Source organism: Lissotriton helveticus, chromosome 2_2 (assembly GCF_964261635.1).
Source record: "Lissotriton helveticus chromosome 2_2, aLisHel1.1, whole genome shotgun sequence".
Taxonomy (NCBI): domain Eukaryota; kingdom Metazoa; phylum Chordata; class Amphibia; order Caudata; family Salamandridae; genus Lissotriton; species Lissotriton helveticus.
The window spans coordinates 144,269,347-144,294,324 of record NC_136060.1 but is presented as its reverse complement, the minus strand read 5'-3'; the positions used below and the strand labels follow the sequence as shown (position 1 = coordinate 144,294,324).

The following is a 24,978-nucleotide window of genomic DNA, read 5'->3' as shown; positions in this document are numbered from 1 at the left end:
AGGGTCCGCTACTGACATGTTTCGGTGACAAGTCCCACAGGACTTAAAACCGGGCATCCCTGTGTGCACCAAGAGAAAGATGGGGAGACAAAACGTCTCAAAAATAGTGGTCAAAAAGAGACCAAGGTACGTGCTCAATCCGGACCTGCGCTTACTGGCGCGGAAAAGGAAAGAACTGACGTCAGCGCGCATGGGTGGCTCCTAAGTACTCTTCGTGACGTCATCTTGGAGCTGACGACGCCAGTGACGGACGCGGAGCCGCAGGACGCCACCTACTGACGCGCAGGGGTACTGCTAAGCAAAACTTTCCGGATCCAGTCTGACGTCTGGGGATATTCTAAGGTAAGGAATCTATCTCTAACGTGTCTCTATCAGATCATCTGTTTTTATTTTCTAGTGTTGAAACAGGTCCTTCATGCATTGCATATAAGTACTCTGTAGGAGGTAGAATTAAACACCAAGCAGCCAATAGCATGAGGTGAGAGGGAGGGGAGCCAAAGTCTTCATTAGGTGTATATTAAAGAAGCACAGGCATGATTGCCCTTATATAGTGCATGCTAGCCATATATAACCCTGCTGCATCAATTGTAAAAAGATCATGATGGTATATATGTCTGATACCAGAGCTGAAACTCCCAATGTGGCTATGATGCTGCATTATGCAGATTTTTATAATAAACAGTCCGTAATACACATACTTGTCAACTAGGTGCATTCAAACCCATAACTAAGAAAAAAAGATACGGCTATTACAACAAAAAATGTGTACTCTTAAAACAAACCAGGCCTGTTGGCTTTGCCAATGCTCGTTTTGAGAAATGCCATCAACCTCACAGTCCTTTATCTCTCGATTCAAATAACGCGCTGTTGTCTTGTCAAATTGCCGGCCCTGTGATAGGCTACATGGCAAACGTGGAGATGTTTCTGTTCTTCTGAGGGATGGGTATTCTAAACCCTCATTTGAAAACCAATAGGTTCTTTCCCATCACATGTTCCTAATTAATTGCCTTATATCGTGAAATAGAAAGAGGAACCACGGATTCCTGTCTTCTCTGTAGAGAAAGGCCAGCGAAAGGCGTAGCTCTTAATCCTCCCAGGCCTGAAACGGGATTTCAGAATTCGGGAAATTCGATAAAATCCAGGGATAATTCTCCTTCCTTTAATCAGACAGCATATCGACCTTAGTGTTTTTTTTGTTGGTTTTCCACCTAAAAACAAGACTTACGATGAAAACCATACCATAGTGCCTCGGAAACATACTTGTGTATGCATGTTCTAATGATTTTGCAGTACAGTTAGCTGATTATCATCTTTGTCTGCACAATAATCATTTTTAAACTGTAATACCAATTCTTGGTATAATTCCAGCCTTCGATATCTCTTACATATTTTGTTTGTTTGCAGTGATAGAGACCACAGATCTGCACAGGGTCTCAGCATACCTAAAACCAAAACAGCAATAAACTGTTAAAATCATAATCTGGTTACCAAGTAGACAAAATGATGAAGCAGATAAAGTTTTAGATTTTTATTTTCATTTTGGTTTGGTAAAAGGCAGACAACGAGTGTTTCATGTTTGTGTGAGTGTGCACCTGTGCATACATGTTATTTCAATTAAATCATAGACTGCAATCACAATTGTTTTGACGTTTGATTGTCGTGGACATTTTTGCAAACTACTGTAAAATACAGGCTGACGATTACAAAGATTTGCATTTTATAGACTACATATATATCTCTGTGTACACCTAGAAAAAAAAGTATAAAAATACATTTATAAAATTACAAATATTCTCTTTACATGGAATGTCACAGCAGACACAGCTTGTACGAATTATTCCTTTTCTAAAGGCATTTATACTGTCACGCAACAACTTGCCACACAGAAAGATTTACAGTCTGGGTTATTATAAGGCTATTCATCAAAGATGTTAAACATTAACACAAAAAAGGAAAATTCTTGTAACAATCTGTCTCAAAGTGCTGTTTAATCAAGGCACCTGCTTAACACCACCAGCTTTGCTAAAAGAATGGTCTAGATGCTCCCTAAATGTTTCAGGTCTGTATGTTCATAAATTTGATATTTGGAAACATAAGGGCAATTCAGTCAAAGGGAATAAAGTGCCGTACGGCATTTATTTAACTCTGTTTTTGGCTCCGTATCACAAATTTCACTCTTTAACTAACTCCCACTTGCTGTGCTTTTGCTCCCAGATATGCCCAGAATATAAATTAGAAAAAACAGCATTCTTTTCTACTGTACCATGCGGATGGAAATGTACCCGAATTAGCACTGTTACTCTCTTTTAACAGAAGGTCCCAGAGTAATTCGACACCATCTTCTGTCAGTGGGGAATTTTAGATCTCAGCATACCAGCACAATTTAAAATGATTGTGCAAATGCCTGGGACCCATTCTTGTATTGTTTGGACCATAGTGGTGTCACCTTTTTTTCTAATGAAGGGATGTCTAGCAATGCGGGATTCAGAGATAAATCCGATTTGTGTAATCTGGGAATATTCAGTACATTTAGAAAAACATTTGTACGTTCATATATTTAAAACAGTAGCATGTTCACCCAAGTCCAAGCCCTTCCAACCCTCAGACTGTGAGGCAAGTAGGCGTTAAGCTCCAATCCTAGAGGTTACTTGAACAGTCAATACTTTATGGCTTTCTATTTCTCGGACAGCATCTCACATCTCCTACAGAAAACCATGTTTAAGTCATCAGACAACTTGAATAACTGCCAAATTCAGAAGAAATATTCGTGGGATTTCTTGTGTGTTTGACACTCTCAAGGGCTGATAGCCTAGAAAGGTCTCCCACTGATCTTCTCTCCAGGGCTTTGCTTTTGAGTAGAGTGCAACCACCCATGTTATCATTAGGGAAGAAGAAGAAAGGCCAAAACATTTTAAAGGGCTGCAAGCATGCAGTCACAAGAAGAACTAAATCAAAATTCTACACAGAGATAGTTTGTGCTGCTTCTACCTCAGCTCATTCTGAAAGAATGTGTCAGGTGTTTAGCTCTATAATCCACAAGAACAATGAGGAGGGGCTTGTCTCTTTCCTCAATGAAATGAGTTGCACATGTTTTGGAGAGAAATCTACAAGTGGTCCTATTCCTGTGGCAGAAGGAGATCTGCTTTTAGATCTCCAAGAAAGAAAAGTACAAGCTTCAAGCGAGACCCTCATGGAAAAGGGTGGATAGCATCTGGCCAGACGAAGCTCCATCAGAGTACATTGCTGAGTTCTCCCAATCTACAAGATACTCAGTGACAACCCTTCAATTCAAGACCAGTTAGAAATCCACATTTTTGTTCTAATAATTCTTTTGCTAAGTAGCAGCTGTAGAATAGCTCTTTAGATGTTTATTCACAACGACCGCATACATAGATGAAACAGTCACTGATAGGATACCCACAACATCAAAGCCAATGATTTTAATGTTGTGACAATTGTGTCTCACCATCTCATCAACAACGCTGCTCATTGTCTTCTTGTGAAAGACACTATTGATCAGCAAGGCTTTACCTCTTTCTAAGGAATTGCTAACAACCACTTGACCAAGGAGTGCACCGGCAACACCGACACACCTGACCAAAAACACTTTTGCTAAGTGAGACAATGCAGGCACTGTCTAAAGGAAGGTCTCCTGGTATAGATCTCGAAACTTCGAGCCCCTCTAGAAGCATTTTCCTATGGAAACTGTGCACACCATGTCACTGGATAGTAGTAATGAATGTGTTTCTTTTGTTGGACTATAAAAGTTCCCATCAAGGATGTTTTTCACATAATGCACCTGAAGGAGAGGATGAGTGAAATGAGGAAGTGCCTGATTCTTGGCAGGAGAGAGAAAGAGAATATATAAGATGAAGGCTGGAACCCAGAAGAAGAACATGGTGTGGCCTTCCTGATCCGGAATCTGCTGGGAGGTTTCCTGAGTCAGTGCTGCATTGCTTACATTGCCTTGGAGGCTATTTCTTGGATAGCAACATCAATGAGATTTATCTCCCATTAACGGCAGCAAGGGAAGCACTGACCAGAAGTAGTTAGGATATGATAATGAAAAACGAGATGAGGGGCTACGGGAAGGAGATTGTAAACACAGATGATGAATGGTAAAATTAAGTGATCTCTAAAGGTGGCCCTTCTGACTTCTTTTCTGCAGATTCCATGCTTGATGAAGTAGATTTGTTTGACACATGGCAAAGCTTCACATGCGCTTCTTAGAAGCCTCCGTATGGACCATAAGGAATACCTTTTGTAGTTTGATGGTCCAATCTTCCCCCTTTTCCCCAGCATATTTAGACAGAATATGTCCATTTTATGAAGCATGGTTCTCAAGAATTTCCATCTGAGGAGAACACAGGAGATGTAACATCCTAGAAAATGCTCCAACGTGCATTATGGGTCAATAAAAACCAAACTCTGTAGTTAAAGAAGAAATCTGAAGTAGGTAGGTTAACACCTCAGCTCCATTTACTTTTCTAACAGAGAGGGAGAGAACATGTCGGAACACCATTGAGAAAAAAAATGCTTTTTACCGCTGTGACTACTATCAAGACGCTTTAGACTTTGGCCATAGTACATAGATATGAGAGGACAATACGGAACAGAATAGCTTCCTTGCTAGATCATCCTCATGCCGACAAGACAGCAAAAGATAACAATATCTTGAAAGAAGGAAAGGGAACATCAAAATAGCATGAAAGTAGCTGCAGATATAAATTAAGTGGCTGTGATACAAGTACAAGGATGGCTCCCAAGGAAAACCACATTTAGATTAGATGATAGCAGCATTCTTTGATTGTACATTTATAGTCACCTGAAATTCCTGTGAACCTACAAACTAGGATTTCCCCTAAGCACAAAAATGCTATCCATAATCCCAAGTCAAGATCTGAATTTCCTGGGCATACACATTGATATGAGAAATATGTGAGTAATACCCTAAGAGGAGAAGGCGTAGAGGCTTGTAAATATATTAGCAGAATTTAGTGCAAACTCATTGTGCCTAACATAGAAATGCAAATACCTTGCAGAAGTAGTGCAATGCATCCTTCTGCTGCCCATTTGCAGCCTGTAAATGATGCTAGCATTAAAGCAGGCGGTCAATCATTGAAGACATACAAAAGGAAGTTAGGAAGGCACAATATGACTAAATCTGGAACTTAAAATAGACCTGCGATAGTGATGGTGGAGAAATCATCAGAATCTAATGAACGTATTTCTTTTTCAGAAATCTGAATTAAAATTGTTTCACTGGTGCCTGTCTTGCTGACCAGTGAATGCACCAAGGAAAATCACAGAGAATGGCCTTTCAAAGCAAACAAGGAATTGCATGGTGAATCACACATTTCCTCAGGCAGAACAACTGCTAAGCAATGTGAAGAACACCACACATGTTCAACATGCACTACTGCCATGGCACCCAATATAGAAGAGAAGTTACAGTGCAACAGACAGTGGTACAGAGCCAGTTTGATCAAAGTGAGTTTTGGCCCTACCTTGACTTATTCCCTGCTATACATTAACTACTTGCTATTCTATTCAAAGAATTTGAATGTGTGATGGACCCTGTGTTGGAGAAATAAAGGGTGCATACCTGTTTCAATGTGTTAATATTCACATCTTTCTTAATTCTGAAACATCTGGCCTACCCTCTTTACAGACAATGTAATACGTGTGCATTAAAATCTGAAGAAGGGCTTTGGGAGCATAACCTAGGTATCTTCACATCAATGAATCAGGTGATTTTTTTTTTAAATGAGGTGAATATGCTCCTATATTAAATCTTATGTCTGTAATATTGCTGTTGTGAAAGTACTGAGAATGCCTAGCTTAACACTAAAGAATATTCAAGTGTGTGAATCTGTGAAAGAGGTTTAAGTCGAAGACCTACAGATACAGGCAAGTAAGGAATGCTTTGCATCTCACTGCCCAAGCCCAATGTCTGACTGTATAGTGCTTCTATATATAGGGACACAAACAGCCCTGGAGAAAATCAAACAACCTGTTCTTTCAATATGAGATAGTTATGAGAAGAAGAACAAAAAAGAATGAATAAACACTTACCTCGTATTACTTGTGAATGATATTTGAAGCAGTGGTAGAAGACCCAGGCCATGTCATAGTTAATAAACATGTGAGTGATTTCAACTGTCTGTCTATACATTCTTTGTAGTGTTGTGTGCCAGGCAGAAAACTATCCCACTTACAAGATGCTGGGAATGAAAGAGGATTTACCAAGACATTGCACATTTTAAATTATGTATTCCAGCCTCTTCATAAAATCATTCTTGATTTCCTAACATTGCCTGTGAGTGTTTGGAATACAGGTGGCACATGAGGTATCATTAATGTGGCTCTTAAGGTTATTCTGGTGCTTGCAATATTTTCAATCTAATCGAGTTCCACATCTAATGCTTATATTTTCCTAATGCCCAGTGTGTTCACTCATTCTGTTCTACTAGAGATCACTGGCCAATTCTTCTCTACAGTGAAGGGTGGATTGCAGTTTATCCCTAGTGATAGACTGTTGAATTACAGCCAATTGCAAAGCACCTTTGGCACTAGAACCAATCAGCTAGTTTCAAATTGTCAAGAAGTAGATTCATATTGTGTGTTGGGAGTGCAGGTAAATAACGAAAGCGGTATAGTAATATTACCACTGATTCTGACCTAATTCTACACCTAAAGTCACTTCCTTTCATGGAATAGCAGACCCCATGGTATATTGCTGACTGTCATTTGGGGAGTATGGAGGAACTCCAGTACCTAAGAATTTGCTTTGCCTCTTGTTCATCAAAAACTGTGATGAAGACGTGTTCTAATATCTGGAATGATAACAGCAAACTAAAGAAAAATACTCAACATAAAAGTACAAGAGGTCCGATACAGCGATATTTGTCATGGCAAATGGTGAGCAAAGCGCTTTCTCAATCTCCTTCCATCACATGGAGCTCATAGGTTGTTGGTTACCCCAAGAGGATTTTCAGCAATCATAGTGGAGCTGCCCATGTTCTTGATCTTCCACGTGTTGGTTCTGTAACAAGTTTTGGAAATTTAGTCTGTTAGAAAGGTGTGAATGTAGATCTGTCTTTCAATCCAGTCCACAAAATGTGACACATTGCTGTAAACGCCTGGCCCATAAACCTTGGAAAAACAGACCGATCCCCAAGATGTTAGGCCAAATAAGGTCCACCTTCCTCCGGGCTGCTCACACACTAAAGGACCTCCACTGTCCCCCTGCAAATAGATAAATGTGAAGATCACCATTAAACAGAATGAACTCTCTGATCAAGTTTGCTAACACAGACAAATCTGCATAAGTAAAAAATGCCCTGCTGGACTCACCCCACCACCGTGACAAAACCCTGGAAGAACAATCCTAGTGCCAAAATTTAATGAACCACTGTGAAAATAAATGTTACAAATTGGAGAGTCCAAAAAAGGAAAACATAACATTGTTTGAATTAAAGAACAATTACCTGTATTTGTTGAACATCTCAATACAATATTGTATTAGTTCTTCATTTTCATTTTGCAAGTTTGTATCTTCATGTAGTACGTAACATTATTTCTAAAATTCAGTGTTGCTAACTTAAATGTTATTGATGTAGTACAGTCAAACAATTTCAAAGTTGTACAGCCAACTTGTGTTTCACGGCTTAAAGTGAACTGCACCTTCTTCATGGCTTAATCACATCTCATCAAGAGCTAATATCAAAGGAATATCCTTTAAAAAACTACAAATGTTCTCCTTTAGTTTGGCCATCACATTAATCCTTCATATTAATCCGATTATAAAAATACTCTTGATACCTATTTTAAGAGTATCCAATGCTTTTTCAAAGCTTTATTCACGAATTATCTTAAAGATAACAAATTCATCAATTTGTGATCCTCAATTTCAATATCAGCTTAAATACCCTGCATCTCTTTAACTAATAAGTCATTCTATTACTCTTCCTGGTCTCCAGCTTATGTTCATCGTCCCGCCAGCCACTTGTGTACGGGAGGGGGAAAAAACATCAGATTCTCTTAAAAGTGGTATAAAGAGTCTTTATATAACCAGCGCGTTTTGGATGTATTAATGTGATGGGTGGAACTAAAGGAGAACATTTGCAGTTTTTTGTGTTTAACAAATGAATTTAATTCATTTCAAATCAAATCAACTCATTAATTGTTCTTTAATGTACACAGTGTTATGTTTTCCTTTTTTGGCCTGTAATTATTGTTACAGTGGTTCATGAAATCTGCAACAAGTCACGTTTTGAAAAGACAAAAATTAGACCTCTTCTGTTGTTGACTGTTTTCCTCCTGTTCTTTTTGTGAGCCTAAATGATGCCACTATAAAATGTAAAGGAATCATTCAGTGAAAAAACATAGATGTGTTTTTATACTTGAGCCTGCGTCTTCAACAATCCAAAACATAAAGGGGTTCACGATGTTCCTCTTTGTGATGATGTCTGTGTGGGTTTTGAGATCTAGCCTGCTGCCATTTGCCGCATGTGTCTTTCACACTCTTCTATCTAGGTAAAACTGTTACAAACTTATCAATGGCAATGCAATGGTACACTGAGTTTTGTAAACCATTTCCTCACCACTTCTGTGCTGCTGAAGAGACATTAAGGTAATAATGCACAACCTTAAAATGCACAACATTTGGCAATTCAAGTTCTTGCACAAGTTTATGTTAATTTATATAGATTTAAAAATTGGAACAGAAATAATCTTATAACAGAGCATTGTCCTAAAACAGGTAATTAACTTCACTGTTGCAGTGCTGCATCTTTGTAATGCATAAGATGTTTTTCCCAGTGAACCAGATATCAAGAATTGGTCTTCACTCTACATATGGATACTACAATTGTACCACAGTGTTCTGAGTTTCCCCTGTAAAAGGGGGAACCAAAAAGGAAGGAAGAAGTTGCAAGGAGTCGGAACGGGCAATTATTGATGTTATTGTGTTTTAGTATGGGGTTTAGTGTGCACAAGATGTCTTCTAGTGGAGAACTGTCACCTCACAAGACAAATGAGGATTACCTAACTGGTAAATAGTTGACATTTTTTCTCTAGTTTCCTCCAGCCCCCGTAGACAAATGTGTTTACTGTGGGATCCAATGTGATTTTTACATCCACATCAGCATGTACTGATTCCACATCACTTTACCAGGCAACCATTCCCCTCACATTATGAACGTAATCTTCACAGAGGCCCCTATGGTGACTTCTGTGTTACTCTGACCACATTCAAGCATGGGACACTTGTGGCCGCAGTTAGCACTTAATTGCAACCCAGTTCCACCTAATGGCCTCCGATGCCCTTCGGACACATAAGTTCAGAGTCATTCTGGCAACTGCATGATTCTAATGTTCACTGTGCAATGATATTCACTATTACAGCAGCTGTTTATGCAAGTGTTTGGTTTTCTTAGTAGCAACAGTCAATTCCTATTACGTTGTTTCCATTTTTGTCATCAATGTCTGGGTGCACTGTCTTTTCTGTTAGTAGCTGCCCACTGTTCAGCCCAGTCCCATGCCACTTCCATGAAGCGTTCTCTTCCTCAGTCGAGGTCCTTCAAGAGCATATGTTTCAGTACTAGAGTGCATAGGCACTGTTTTACCTCTAGAAAATATTTGCCTTTATGTTGCATAGCATTAGTATAGTCTGGAAAGAATAACACCTTACTGTTCATGACTGCTAGAGGGACACATTGCCTTTTTCTTTGGAGTATTTCGTTCTTGTGTCAAAGTTAAGCAGGAAGGCTACACTGATCTTTGGGCAGAGGTATGGGATACTGGTTTTGGTGGATATGCTTTTGTCCATTCCAACTTTTGAGATGATGTGGGCTATAACTTTTTTGTATAGTCCTTACATGACTTTATTTCTGAACAAGAAAGTGAGAGATTTTGGGGAAAAAAACTAGGAAATGTCTTTTCCCCAGACGAGTATCCCTGTTTTGCAAAAACTTCTATGCAGGATCGGTTGTGAATACCACTTGACCCAGCAGTGTTACAGTGTGGCAAAAGCTGGCTTCAGCTATGACGAACGAGGCCAACCATGCTCTTTTCCCTTGGCTTTCCTTCATTTGGGTGATCTGTCCCGTTGTCACACTAAGTTGGTGCGGGATGCCCAGCATTTTACTACTTCAAGGACAAGCAAGGCAAAAATTAATCAGAAGTCTTTGATCTTCCTCGCACATTGTTTGTACACCATCAAAATGACGCAGACGGATCATGAAAAGTTTTTTTAAATTTTCAATTCTCTAACCATACAGCACAGCATTCACAATGCTATGCTGATTGGCTAAAAGCATATGTAAATCTAAAGGGTCCTAAAGGGAGCGCCAATGGCTTTACTGATGCTTGTTATTAATCACCCGACAGCTTCTTGGGGCTAATATAAATTAGTCCTGATGTAATTGCAATTATTGTACAGCCTATAAGGGAAGATTGCAGAATCCTTCAGGTTCTGAATAGTGCTCCACATTGTATGCATTGTGCTGTGCTTAGCCATATCAGCAATCGTGTGTCTACTGACATTCAGCAGCTCCTTAATCTCCTTTTTACTAATCCCAAACCTCATCCTACGGCTATGAGCACCACACTTTTTAGACCCTGCCCTCCACTATCCTTTTCAATCCAACTAAGAGACTAACATGTCCAATGCTCAAATTAATTTCATATCTCCCTATACTAATTCACCACTAATCCTCTTTGGGTTTCGGAGTAGCGTGCTACACTCCAAAAAAGCGATTCGATGCCTTATCAAGGGTAGTAAGTGCTATATAAATGCAATTACATTTACTGGTAAGAGATAGGCTCCAATGTTCGAAAGTAGGCTGCAGGAGACACCTTTTGGGGTTCTTTGCACAGGCTTTTTGTTCCTAATTAAACAAAGTTGTAGGATGGTCTACTTCATTTATAAAATCAACACACCATTTCCATTCACTTTCTATTTGCCTGTTTCACTTCAACAGTTTTGCGCAAATTTTATATTTCAGTTTTTTCTTAATCAAATACATTTTTAATGTGCGTTATGTTCGTGCACACTAATGCTCTTGTCTGGAAACCTGGTGACGCACTGCCTTAGATCCTAAAAGGTCAGCCTTTTATAAAAAAAAATATTGCCATTATTAAAAAACCCTTGGATGCAACACTGTACTATTTGCAAATCTGTTATTTAATGTGTACTTAACCTTGGACCAATACATCACACTACTATAAACTGCGTATATGTCCTGCATCTGATCCTGGGCAGTTTGCTTTACTCAAGATAATCTACATTGCTAGAGACACTTTTCATTGTTGGGCTGGTCCAAGATGTTTGCACATAGACTAGCAACCTGGTGTGATTTTGATTTGCCTGGTTAAAAATAATTCAGGGGAACATGAGCCCTGCACAATTGTTTCTTGCATTTTTTATCTCATTGAAAGAAAGAATTTACGGCCAGATGCATCAAAGGGTTTTGCCCATTCTGTGTCTATGGGAAAATGTGTTCATGCATATGGCCCTTAGCTCCCTAATGTAAAATTGTCCCTGTCATCTGTGTGCACTGTTTTGTTGGTCTTTTTTGTCTTACCGCAAACTTCAATTGTTGCTTATGCATTTTTTTAATTTGGAGTATATATGTGCATTAAAAAACGATAACGGAAGTTCTGCGCTTATAATAAAATGCCAGCTGATACCAATGGGCACAATTTAACATTGCAAAGTCATCTAAAGATGTAGTCGGGGCAAGCATGTATTCCTGAATCATACTGCATAACCCACTAAATAGTAATTGTATAGCTATTCAATCCCTGGCGGCAAAGGAAAAGATACTGCATCGCTAAATACTTATAAGCTCCCAAAGACCACTGCACTTGAAACCAAAACACGTACGAAAAAGCATTTTTATGTCAATAACTCTAACACTTGCAAATGCGAGACCTATTGCATTGCAAATGCTTGTTAACACTTGAGGTGGAGCATCTGCTACTTCACGGGTCTGAAAACGAATGAACGGATAGCAATTTGCTATGTGATGGAAGGAGGGAAAATATGTTTCTAGAGGATGAAGAAGGCATCACATGTTGAAGGATGTTCCATCACGATGATGAAAGAAGATAAGACATCAGGATGGTAAGGTACTATAAATGCATGGGTGCTTTGAGAAGGATGAGGTACCCCTAGGTGCTGATGAGAGAGTGGCAGATTGTGGACTGAAGGAGGGTGGGAATCAATTTGGGTGCTATAGAGAGGGTTGGATGGACATTGTGATGCTAAATGTTCGTGATAGATATAACAGTTCTGAGAGGGTGATGAGGATGCTCTATGAAGTAATTGCCATTGTATTACCTCACTGTGCTACCTTACGGCCATTTTCGAGATATACATGTGTGTCCTATGTACGCAATGCCCTTCATTTGTGTGATGTGCATTTGTTTGGACTATGTAGATTCGCAAATTCCTTCATGCAGGATTTAAATTTTGAACATTGACAATCCCGTTATTGTATTACGCGGAGATCTATTTGCTTAATTGAACAAAAGGAATTTGTGATTCCCCAGACGCACATTTCCATATCTCTTGTGATAAGCAGGTGCCTAAACAAAACCAAATGTTAAAATGTATTGTAGATGCACAACTTGAGTAAACCCTTCATTTTTATAGACGTTCACTGGTTCAAAGTAAGGTATACTTTAGCCTTGAGCCGCTATTATATATGCAGAGATAGCACTGGATGATACTAGTCATGTGGTTATGTTAATCCTGGGTAATTAACAAAGACCAACAGCTCATTTGATATTGGACTATTAGCACCTGCTTCATCGAAACACATCGTGAGTGTGGTTATTACTCATCTTTCACAGACAATCTATCAAGGGCTGGACGCTTCAGACCAGACTTCTTCTCTAAGTGGGTCTTCCAGAAGAAGGGGCAACTCTTTCTAGTAGCTACAATGTCATCATATGTCAGGAAATGACTGGAAAACAAGTGCCTCCAAGAAAGAGCACAAACCTACTTCACAAGAATGGTAATATACCAGGAAGGCATCCTTATGAGCTTGACATATGGAAAAGCTGAAAAGCAGACCTGGAACGAAGTAAGCTAAGAGGTGATAAATGCAATGGAGAGAAACTTCAAAAGTGTTGTGTGTAAAGAAGTTCCCTTCATACTGCTTTTTAGCCTACAAAGAGGAAGCTATCTAGAATCCTGATGGCTTCCATCTTAGATTGGGAAAAGGCGAGTAGAAAACTCCAAACTATCACTCCATCTTGAATAGGGCAGGAGGTGGTGACTTCCTAGCCTTACTGCAAGTGTTGATATTCAGAGAAGCAGAGACGCCATGACTGCTATTTGGGGAAGATTTCAAGCAAGATTCCAAGCAGCACTCTCAGAAAGCCTTGATACTGGCACAAAGGAGTATGTACAGACCACCAGTAACCGCAAAGAGCTCCCAGGTAAATTAGTAGCTGCGAGGAAGACACTGTGCTGCCAGCCAGCTAGGAACAATCCGCTTACACACTGGTTATTTCTTATGCTGCTGCTGAATGTGTTGCCCGGCAGGGAGGCAGGACAGAGTATCCCCCTTCAAGAGCTTCTGCCTTGTTTGGAAATTGTCTGAAAATTAATCGGCCCAACAATGGTGCAGCGACTGTTGAGGTGTATTCCAAAGATTGTTCACTTGGAGGGTATCTCTTCCAATTAATCAAAAACAGCACACTTCTATGCAAAACTCAGGGATCACATTTGTTCTAAATTTTGAATTCTGCAACATTGTTGATCAAGATTGGTAGTGGCATGTTAAATCATCTCTGATAACGATCTAACTGGTAATGCTTTAGTTGAGAATTGTAAAAAACGTGATTAATGTTACAGGGCGCAGGTAGATGAAGTGTTAAACTGACTAGATTTATACACTGTGTGATTCTCATGGGCCCATAAAAGCAGGGTATGCGCTTGTTTTAACTGAAGTAGGATGGAAGAAATTGCGAAGCTAACCAGAACTTATCTCCAGGCTAATACTGAGGAGATGGAGCTTGCTGAAGATCTACATGCTGCTTTATCTTCCTTTTAGCACTTAATGGGTTTTCTTGTGTCTTTTGTCTTAAGGCTTGAAGATGTTTTGCCCCGTGTGCTCAGCGGGTAGCAGATATGTTTGCTGGGTTGCAGCTGTAAATACACTTGGATGAACTGCTTGACAACAATAATAACGTTTCACTGCTACTGGAGTAGCAAGAATATTTAACCAGTGCCAGATATGAAGACCATTGGGTAGAGGTGTGGTAACACCGTAAATATTGTTTGAGTCATTTGTTAGGTAGCTCGGTGTGGCCATTGTTCTTAGGATGATATCGAGAGGATGAGGCTAAATCAGTTTGAAGAATTTTACAAAAGGCTCTTCAAAATCGTAAGATGAATTGGGGACCAGGATAATAAATTATGGTTTGAGGTAACCTATGTAACCGTAAAAAAAAGTCTTGCAGAACTATTTAAGCTATGATTGAGGATGATATTAATTTTTTTAAAGGAGTAAAGTCAGGCATCTTTGAGAAGGATGCAACTTTTTTTTTTTTAAAACCTTTATTGTACAAAGAAAGCTCACAAATACGGGCCTACAACCCACGAGGGCTGGCCACCACATGGTAGATAACGTAGTAAACGAAAAACAAATTCTCTACAGGATATGTCACCAAGAACACAGGAGAAACAACAAAAGGTATCAAGCAATCAGCAAGAACAGGACAATAAAAGGTTAATTTTCTAATGCGGGGCGGGGAAACAGAAGAACAATGGGCCGTGCAAAAAACAACCAGGGAGGGGCCGCGGCAAGCCGCCATCTTATGATCACAGAATGAGAAAAGAGGCCATACAAACATAGCTATCAAAGAGTATAAACATGGTCGGAATATAAAGAAACGACAATGGCATCAATCAAACCGCGCCTACCCGTCGCCGCCCCCACCCAAATTGAGGAGACACAATCAAAAAGGCCCAAACAATAAAAGACAATACGATACGCACCCCAACAGAAATAAAGGGACCCTCAATAAGGAGGAAAAAGGGGGAAGAGGGAAAAAAGGAAACGAAAGAAGGGACTCCCATCAAACCACACACCCCCAGGAGTTAAAGCAGGATAAGAGAATCCGGCGAGCGACGTAGCAAAAAGTTGAAACCGAATTATCAACGAGCCACAATCAGACACACACCGGGATACAAAAGTAACAGAAACTCCCCAGGGGGACACAGGAAGAGACGGAGTCACGAAAAAAGTGAACACACAAGAGCCATAGAACAGAAAAAACGGAAATAAGGGAGGAAAAAGACCCCCCAATATAGACAGACCCCCCCCAACCCACCCCTAAAGCCCACCCTGCACCCCTGCAGAAGGCTACGGCCTACCCCCCCCGCAGCGTGCCTGTCGCCCTAATTAGAACCCGAAATATAGCGGAGCAAAGTGAAGTCGGAAGCCAAAGACAAAATTGGGAAGGGAAGAGAAGGAAACAAGGGATGGGAAACACACACAGACATACACGGGGGAGGGCCGGGAGACAGGAGTAAAAGCACCCAGCCACCCGCCTGAGTCGAGGAGACAAGTCCCGGGGAAGTCAAAGAACATCGGGTTAAAGTCCAGGAGTACCAGTCAGTCACACAGAACCATACCGGGACAGGTTGACCATCCAAATCAGTGCAAGACTACCGCACACAGATGCCAGTATACATCAGCCCTGTCCTTGTTTGTCCAAAGGGGAAACGGTCCGGGCCAGCGAGGACCAGGCTACGAAGAACAGGAGACGGACAGCAGAAAGATCCAACGGCAGTCCGGAAAAGGCACGTGGAGTGGAACACGGAAGATCCAGGAAAGTCACGAAAAGTGTAACAAACGATGCAGGCACAAGTCCAAGGATATGTCCAGAAAAACTGACCCATCTGGGCCAGCGCAGGAGGCATCGCCGGGCAGCAGCGGCAGAAAGGAAGCGGGAGAGTCATGAAGGCCTGGCCAAGCAAAATCCAGCTCCCGGGTTTGAGAAAAAGAAGGTAGCGCAGGAGGAGGAGGCTCCATCAAGTTCCATACAGCAGCAGACGCGGTCGTAGCCGGGGCCAATTCCGCCAGGATAATTCCAGCCGCACCCCGCGGCGGCACAGTCACATCCGGCCATGGGGGCCCCGGAGGCCCGCCGCGAGGAACCATCTCCGAAGCTAGGACAGGCGCGGTCACACAGAGCCGCCAGGAGAGCAGGGCGTCCAGGACCTCCTTAAGTGTAGGAAAACCTTTACAGTAGCCGGCACCCGGGCCACGCGGCGGGCCTCCAGCGCCCGCCCAGGCCGGGTCAGGATACCCGGGGTCGGTCGCCATTTTGAGAGTCCGACAAGGCAGCGCGGCTGAAAATCTCCACCGGGGCGGCAGCAAAGCAAACAAAGTCCCGCCGACCGGCAACAGAACACCCCGGGCAGGAAGGGGGGCCACCAGAAGAGGGGGACTTGCCGGCCACCCAATGCCGCCGGTCCCGTTCTCCGAGTCCGGGCGGCAAAATCAAAATGGCCGGACCGGAGAACAAAGGGAGAGCAAGCCGGACACACGAGGAGCTCCGACCACGGAAGGCAGCGCCTCCACCACAGGCCTCCTCCCCACGGGAATCGGCCAGGAAGGACCTCCGGCCCACACGAACAACGGCCTTCCGACCACCTCCTCCGCGCCCCGGAGGGTAGATCCGCAGGCTCCGTCCGGCCCGGGAGCCGGCAAGAAGATCCAGGCCAGTCCGCCTCCGACTCCCAAAAACAATCGGGGGCACTGCACCGGTTCCACAGCAGCCAGGATAACCGGAACAAGAGGTAAGTGCCTGCAGGGCGTCGTAGCACTACCACACAGCAAACAGGGCTTCCCGGGGCAGGATTACAGCAGGATAATTGAGAAAACACAGGCGGGCGAACGGAGCCGAGCTAAAGCGCGGTCATCTCGGTCGCGAGCTAGGCTCCTCCAAGGATGCAACTCTTGTCATAATTTATCACTTGAAATCCGTCTGATGGAGGTAAGGCAAAAATAAAATAAAATATATTCAAATAAGTCTTTATTCGATATTTTTCAATCCTAAAAGACACAAATACAGTACATGCAATGTCCTCAAATACCATTAAAAATTAGGATTCCTTATAAAAATATACCATTAAAAAGAGAATTTTTCGTTAAAAACATACGATTCAATATAAAAGTTAATTTCATTAAGGGATGTTAAACAAGTAATCACTAGGATTATTATATCCATAGAATTTAAAATTTAAGAAGCACCAGAATAGGAAATAAATTATTCATAGAGATACAATACACACAGGAGTCACCACACTATATATATATATATCCAGGGCCCGAAACGCGTCATGGCGATCAGAGGTTGCACTGAATAAAGAATAAGCAAAATCATCTGCTTGGGTCCGATTCGTCTATTGCGTCCAGTGGATGGTGTGCGGACGAAGTATATATATATATTGATAATTAAATAAATCTGATGGTCAACATTACCTGCCTTGTTATTCAGGGTGCCAGTGATCAAGAGCGATTAGCCAGCTCGAAACGCGTATGGCATGCAGGAAGGCCGGAGGATACGCTGACGTCCTTCCACCCGTGACAGTGAGTGCTGCAATCCCAGCGCGAGTGGTGAATCTACAAGGGCAACCTTTTTTGGAGAGAATACATGCGGCCTGTCCGGTCGCGGATGAGCCCCGCCGCGGACTATGCGGATCCCTTTTGCTCTAACATGCGAGCAATTTCAGGAGCGCTGGGAGCCTAAGTCACGGCTGATATTGGAGGGACAGTCAGACAATCCCCTTGACTTTCCGCCCAACCGGGCAAACATTTTTTAACCCTGTGTGAAGAAGCAGCGCACTCGTGCGTAGTAACCAACTACAGCATCCAGAATGCTCGAGTGCCACGCCCACTTTTGTACCGCTTTGTTCGCCATAATTGGCAGGGTATGCTCAGACATTGAGTCCCTTGCTCACTTTGCCACTAGATTCAAGCAAGCCTGGCTGAAGACGGCTGAAATGCCAGAAACCGGTCCTGGGAAGCTTGATTCCGGTCCAGGGAAGGCATGGCATGGCAGTTCGGGCTGGACCGTTCCCATGAGGCACAGGGTCAGACTGATTTGCATATGGCCATGTCTGAACTGGTGTGGCAGAGTGGGCTAAAGAACGGTGAGGGGTTAAACCCAGATCTGTTGACTGGATGTGAGTGTTTGATTGGTTCAGATGCTCCGTCCATCACCACCCCCTTTTGTACCACTTTGTTCGCCATGAGTTGGCAGGGTATGCTCAGACGTTGAGTCCCTTGCTCACTTTGCCACAGGATTGAAGCAAGCCTGGCTGAAGACGGCTGAAATGCCAGAAACTGGTCCTAGGAAGCTTGATTCCAGTCCAGGGAAGGCATGGCTTGGCAGTTCCGGCTGGACTGTTCCCATGAGGCACAGGGTCAGACTGATTTGCATATGGCCATGTCTGAACTGGGGTGGCAGAGTGGGTTAAAGAACGGTGATGGATTAAACCCAGATCTGTTCACTGGGTGTGAGTATTTGATTGGTTCAGATGCTCCGTCCAAAATCACCCCCTTTTGTACAACTCAGGATCTTCGCCATTGCTATTGCTACATCTTCGCGTGTATCTGTTTTCAGGATACACAGCGCTGTTTGGCATGCTCTTGTGCAAAGGTTTAAGCAGATCGTCTTGAGCCATTTAAATAAATAAAATCAGTTGAGATAGTATGCCAAGGTTCCGGAGGAACAGCCAAAATGTGTAACTTCTCATAGGATTCATGTGGAGGGCCTTTCTTTGAGCACAGATTAGATGTTAGGTGATATACTGTTTTTTGCATTCTCGTACAAAGTGCCAATAGAAGGACTGAACGACTAATTCCAATGTAGTCATAACTCTCCTGCGTCCAGCCACTGGGGAGTCATGACACATCTGAAAAACAGCACATAGGTCAACCAACCATGGAAGTGGATTGAACCCACTGAATCTTTGTTACACTTAGATTTTTTTAAATCATCTGTACTCACTTGAGAATGTTGCCTTTGTACTTTAAAAAAAAAAAAGGAGTAATTCAAATGACTCATTGAAGTTGAATCACAGGTTATCCTTAAGTGAGAGTATTATCAGGGTATCTGCGAGAAGAGCATCTGTTAGAGTATTCTTGGAACCTGGAATATAAGTTAAAAGTGAAATAATATTGATTGAAAAAAATATGCCCACCAGGCTTGCTGATTACGATAGGCAGTCCGGATCTCAAAAGGTTACATATAACCTATTAAATGGTCCGTCCAGTCGGCACAGTGAGTATTTTCACTTGCAGCCGGTCAGAACATGTGATAAGTAGTATACTGGATGCTTCAATTTGTCACCATCTTGTTCCTGAAAAGCAATGGCTCACACCGCTCAATCATTCATTTCAATTATGAACTTCTAGGTAGGGTCAGGATGTCACAAAAATGGGGGCCTGGGTAAAAGCGTCTTTTAGTTCATGGAAGGCTTGTTCGGCTTTGGAGTCCAAATTGAAGAAGTTAGGAAGATTCTCCTTTTACAGGACTCTAGAAAAGTCACTGCTCATCAGTGGTGGCTGGTATTAATGGGCGAAGGGGGCTTTGCCCTCCCAGCTTCAGAGCGGAGACAAAACAAAGGGAGAAATGTAATTAACACCATGGCATTGGAGCAGCTTTAAATGCTCACTGCTCCACTACCATATCTTTTTTGTTTGTATGTGAGGTGACGTCGGACAAGAGACTCCTCCTACGCATGTGCTTAACTGGGCGAAGATAATTCCTCGTCCTCGAGGCACAAGCGAGGACAGTGACATCAGCCTAAGGGGAGTGTCTGAACCAAGCAGCAGTGAATAGGCTGCAGGTGGGGCGCTTCTGACACAGCCGCGTAGCTAGGGGGGGGCGGTCCGCCCCAGGCGGCATGATTTTGAGGGCGACAGCCTTTATAATTTATTTGGGGAAACTCAGAGTCAGCGGCCCCCGTGTGAAGGAGCAAGCACGCTTGATTGTAACTCGTGCATGCGTGACATATTCTGTTAAATTATGGGTCTCGTCCCAGGGCCGTCAATCTTGTAGCGCACGAAAGCGCTACCAATGACGGCCCTGGGCATAATGTTTGTTCAGCCCTTGCGTTGCGCTGAAAAGTAGCGCGGCCGTGACGCATCACGCACCAGGCGCTCGCCTCTTTTCCGGCCCAGGCAGCACAAGGATTTTGCTGCAGGGTGATTTTCTGCTCACGGCGGTTCGTGTCGGGTCCATCAGCTGGAGGAGAGAAGGTGTTATCAGGTGAGCCGCCCGTGACTTTCATGCCACGGCCTCCCTCTGATTTCCATTCAGAGCCTCTGAAGTAAAAGAATTCTACTTTTAAATACTAAGCAAGAGCTAAGACACAAGCCACCAATCACTAGCAGCTTAAAGACAGCACCACACCATACTTCAGACAACTCTTGCGTTGTCATTTAGCAAGTAAACAGTTAGACCCAGGCACGCCGGCACAGGTAACAGCGGTAGGGTGGGGTGGTGGGGAAGTGGATAGACCGTGGAATAGGGAAATTTAAATAAAATAATAAATAAAACCTCGTGCCCTGCCTGCGCTTGCCGCATCGCCAAGTCGGCGAAGCAGCAAGAGTAAGGTACGTGTTTTGTTTTGTATCTTACTGTCTGCCCCTTTCCCCTCTCACAGCCCCACCCCACCTCTGTTACCTGTGCCAGCAGTGCCTGTTTAGACCGCAATGCTTGTGTTTTTGGCATGCTTTGGCAGCAACTGCCCATGTAGCCGCACCATTCTGCATGAAGCCGCCAGTTTCTGCTGAATGAGCTGCACCACTGCATCATCTTAAGAGCAGAAGGAGTTTCACTTATAGAGTGAGTGGTAATTTGCGAGTGCCCTCTTTAATATTTGAGAAAGTGATACCTATATCTAGGTGTGGTGTCTGAGCGTGCCTAGGGATTAGGGCATCATGTTATGAGAAGAACTTTATCTGCTCGTGTTCCAGTTATTAAAGTTTGTAGAACTGCCTGTGAGCATGCCCTAATGATTAATGTCTCATGCAAATGAAATCGCCTTCTTACAATTTTAGTTTTCATTCATGCTTGACGGTCATTGCCAAAAAAGCTACTTTTTCAAAAGAATTAATCAAATTTTGTGTTGCGAGATAGATGTGCTATTTTTATCTCAGTTTGCAAGGTCAGACGCCTTGGGTAATGTTGTAGGTTATGGCTGACCATGCTTGAATGAATGGAAGTGGTAATTTCTCAATGCACAGAGAGAGACCGAAACAGCTTACCTTTGGTCTTTTTGGAGCTGTTCGGTTTGACTGCCCTAGCTGCATTGTGATATGAGCCCTGATACTCCTTGAACAAGCAGTGCGTCTCACATGCAGAGTGTACTTAACTTTTGCATAGCCTCTTTAAAGGAGCCCAAGGATTAAGTGGATGCATGCTGATACTATATATACAAGTATTCATTCAGGCACACCACTGTCCTGTCCTTTTGTATGGGTGCTTTCTCTGAACATGTCCTGGTGACTAATATCTTATATTTATAAGGAGTCATCTCTAAGCACGTATTAGTGACACATGGATAATGTTATAAAAGGAAACCTTCATGGGGTTGTCTTTCAACTTGTACTCATTCATGTTTCATTAGTGTTTCATGTTCTATGAGGGTTTTGCACTATTTTTTTGTCTGAACATGTGGTAGTAATTGCTGTAATATGATTTAAGATGGGGCTTGTATTGTTTTTGATTTATGAAAGTGTGCCTTATATTCGTTTTTTAAACCCTGCATCCCCACACCCCGGTGTAATTTCCACATTGCAGCTGAAGTACCTCCCGGCAATTCCATTTGGAGGGAGCCCCTTTCCCGCTAGTTGAATCTCTGTAGTTCTGACCTCCATACAAATATACTGGAGAGCCTTTACTATGTCAAACTTTTATTGCAGTGACAACTCCACTTACTAGCCCAAACCCACGGCAGTGTTACTTTTGTGCTATCATATTTAACGAAATGCACTTCTATTTGTGCGACTCTACTAATAAATAATTAGTATTTTCAATGACTGTTTATGATGAAGTTCAAAATCATTTTTTATAAGAGACTAAGTACTGAAACTGCTCCTTCTAGATTACTCTCCTTTAAAACCGGTGCAGACCAAACTCCATGCCTGTATTAGTAATTCACAACCACTATTGGTAGGAGCTGGGAGGACAGATTAGGCTGCAGTGGCAGCATTTTTTCCAAGGCCTGAATGACAAACCGAACAATACCTGGCATTGGTCGTATATCGTCCTAAGCCAGTAACAACTCTGATTGTCTTTACTGTACAAATTGACACTGACCAGCGGGCAAGACGTTTTCAAAGATGAGATTGTGTACTGCACTCTGTGTAGACTTCTCCAGCTTCTGAAACTGAAAATAGGCAGAGTGAACAACAAATACAGCTGGGGTAAGGTAGGTGGTCCTTAACCTCATGCAAAAAAGAAAAAACATCCTAAAAAAGGTCTGCTTCTTTGTTTTACCTGTAAGGACATTTTGTCACATAATGGCCAAAAGAACCGTGAAACGGGGTAGCCCACTCATTACCGACAGATCACCAGTGCTCCAAACAATGAATTTCACGTCTCTCATGTGCAAAACTAGCATTCCAATGATACATGTGAGAAATATTTGGGCTCGAAATTTGACAGTGAGGTGAGATTAAAAATTCGAGTCCGAGACTTAAGCTCACACAATTACTGGGCTGCTGATGCCATGGGCGGCAATCTGAGGGATAGCCGCGGGCGCCACAAGCTCTAGCTACGCCCCTGTTCTGACATAGCCCAGGGCGCGGTCAGCAGAGCCTCATTCACAATATGGGGAAGGGGTGGGGCTGGCCGACAGTAACAGCGCAGTGGGTGGCAACTATTGCAGCACTCTCTCCTTTTGCCTTCGCACTAGGCGTTTTTATTGGATAATAATATAAACTGGGGGCGTGTGTTTTGAGTGCAGTTCTATCGAGATGACGCCAGGATTTTTATCTGCATGTGTACGTCACTTAATGGCGTGCAACGGACACCATCAAGCTGGAAAAAGAAAGCCGCCTGTAGCCAAGGTAAAGTTACAATTCCCTCCCCCCATGTTATGGAGCTACAGGACTACGCCGGCCCCCGGGATGTAGGAGCTGCTGCTTCCCACGGCAGGACGTTTACAATCTATCTGCACACACAAGCAACCGTGATTCACTTTCTCTTTCTGACTCACTATGTATGCGATAATGATTATATGAATATAAGTTGCAGAGTTCCTGACATCGTGTGCATGAATTGGGATGCGAGTCTTTAGTTCTGTAAGGCGGCTTGTAACACGTAATATTGATGTGTGTCATAAAAGCATGCAGTGTTACATGTAGTGAGACGTATACGGCCAGTACCAGAGAACGTTGCCTGCTTCCATCAAGTTAATTGAGAAAACACTGTAGAAACATTGAAATGATCATTGATAACCCGGTCAAATTTGGTGTAAACTACTAATTAAGGTAGAAATAATACCTGTTATTTCTTCAAAGCATTTGACTGGATGCCTGACGGTATTGACTTCAACATATTATTAATAAGCAAGCCTGTATAGCCCAGTAGCATTTTATTTTATACATTGACTACCAGGCAACCTTCCCATTTGAATATGAAAAAAAACCAGTTCATTATCTGAAATAGGAATCTAGGGCGCTAACCACAAAGTTTATTTTCCTTGATTGTCTCAATCCTGAAAATTCGGGAGCAAGTCATACATAAGTTGGGAGTAATGGTCTACTGTTTGGTTTGGTACATCCTTCTTAAGGTAGCAGAACACGATTCTCAGTCACGGCAAAACAAATAAAATTGCGAGTGCATACTTTGTTTATCTTTAAGTGGCGTGGGTAGCAGCACTATAGCTTTTTTAACAGTACGTCTTGGACTTGCAGCCTTCCCTCTATTAGAGGCCCGATGCTTCATTCCGGGAAACGGCCATTACAAGGAAGCCTTTACAACGAAATCGTTAACCACGCATGCAGTACAACGCATGCGTGGTTAACACGAAAGCCTTTACCACGCATACCTTTACTAAGAGGTTTGTAGTAAAGGTATATGTGGTAAAGGTAAAAAGTAAAAAAAGGGGGGCTTGGGGGGGTCTCCCCCCCAAAAAAGAAACTCACCTGAAGACACGTCGGGTATCAGCGTCGTTTAAGAGAAAACGGAAAATAACGGAAATTAACGACGTATGACGTCACCACGCTAGTAATTGTGGTAAATGTTATGCGTGGTAAACGAATTCCGTTGTAACGCATGCATGGTAAAGGCATACGTTGCAACGGAATTCGTTGTAACGTCATATATTCCTTCATTCCAGGCTGTGATGCTCGGATCCTTGGGCCTACGTTTCCCTGGTGCAATACCACTAGGGCCCACTGTCATGGGGGTGCCCTGTTCTGCCCCCTGCAACCTTTTTGTGGCATTAGGCCAGGAGCACTGGTCTGATGTCATCTGGTACTTGATCTTGCCCCCCAAAAATTATATTGATCTCGCCCCCCCAAAATTATATTGATCTCTTTAAAACCCACGCCAGTGACGTCACCATCTCTCAGGCAGGTAAGATTATGAAATGAAGTGTTAGGATCGGTGACACAGCCTATCCATCCACAGCCACTTTTACGCCCCGCCACTTTCAAAAGTCACCATCCGCCCCTACTGCTCATTTCCAGGAAGTTGCCATTGAATTGGCTATTAATATTTTTGAATCCTAGAAAACATTACGGTCCTTTAAGGCTTAAGGAGTTAAATATATTAGAATATGTATTCTCCAGAAAGCCTGGTTGATTTGTCCTCGAATGTGCATGATTTAAACAACTATCAAAATTAGAGTACGTTAGAAGATAATGCAATATTTTGTCTTCGGAAAACGTGGCTAACTGGGAAAATCTTGGTATTTGAAGGATTTGTTCA

General features: G+C 42.6%; 1 protein-coding gene across 3 annotated transcripts in view; it reads right to left on the bottom strand.

Annotated features, from left to right (window-relative positions):
• Nucleotides 1-1,513: 1,513 nt before the first annotated feature.
• Nucleotides 1,514-24,978, bottom strand: part of CORIN (corin, serine peptidase) — a 1,859,037-nt gene continuing 1,835,572 nt past the window's right edge. For all 3 annotated transcript variants that reach the window (XM_078678226.1, XM_078678228.1, XM_078678227.1), the window contains exon 22: nucleotides 1,514-7,248. In XM_078678226.1, coding sequence (XP_078534352.1) covers nucleotides 7,066-7,248 — 183 coding nt within the window. In that variant the 3' untranslated portion in view covers nucleotides 1,514-7,065. The remainder of the gene's footprint in view (nucleotides 7,249-24,978) is intronic.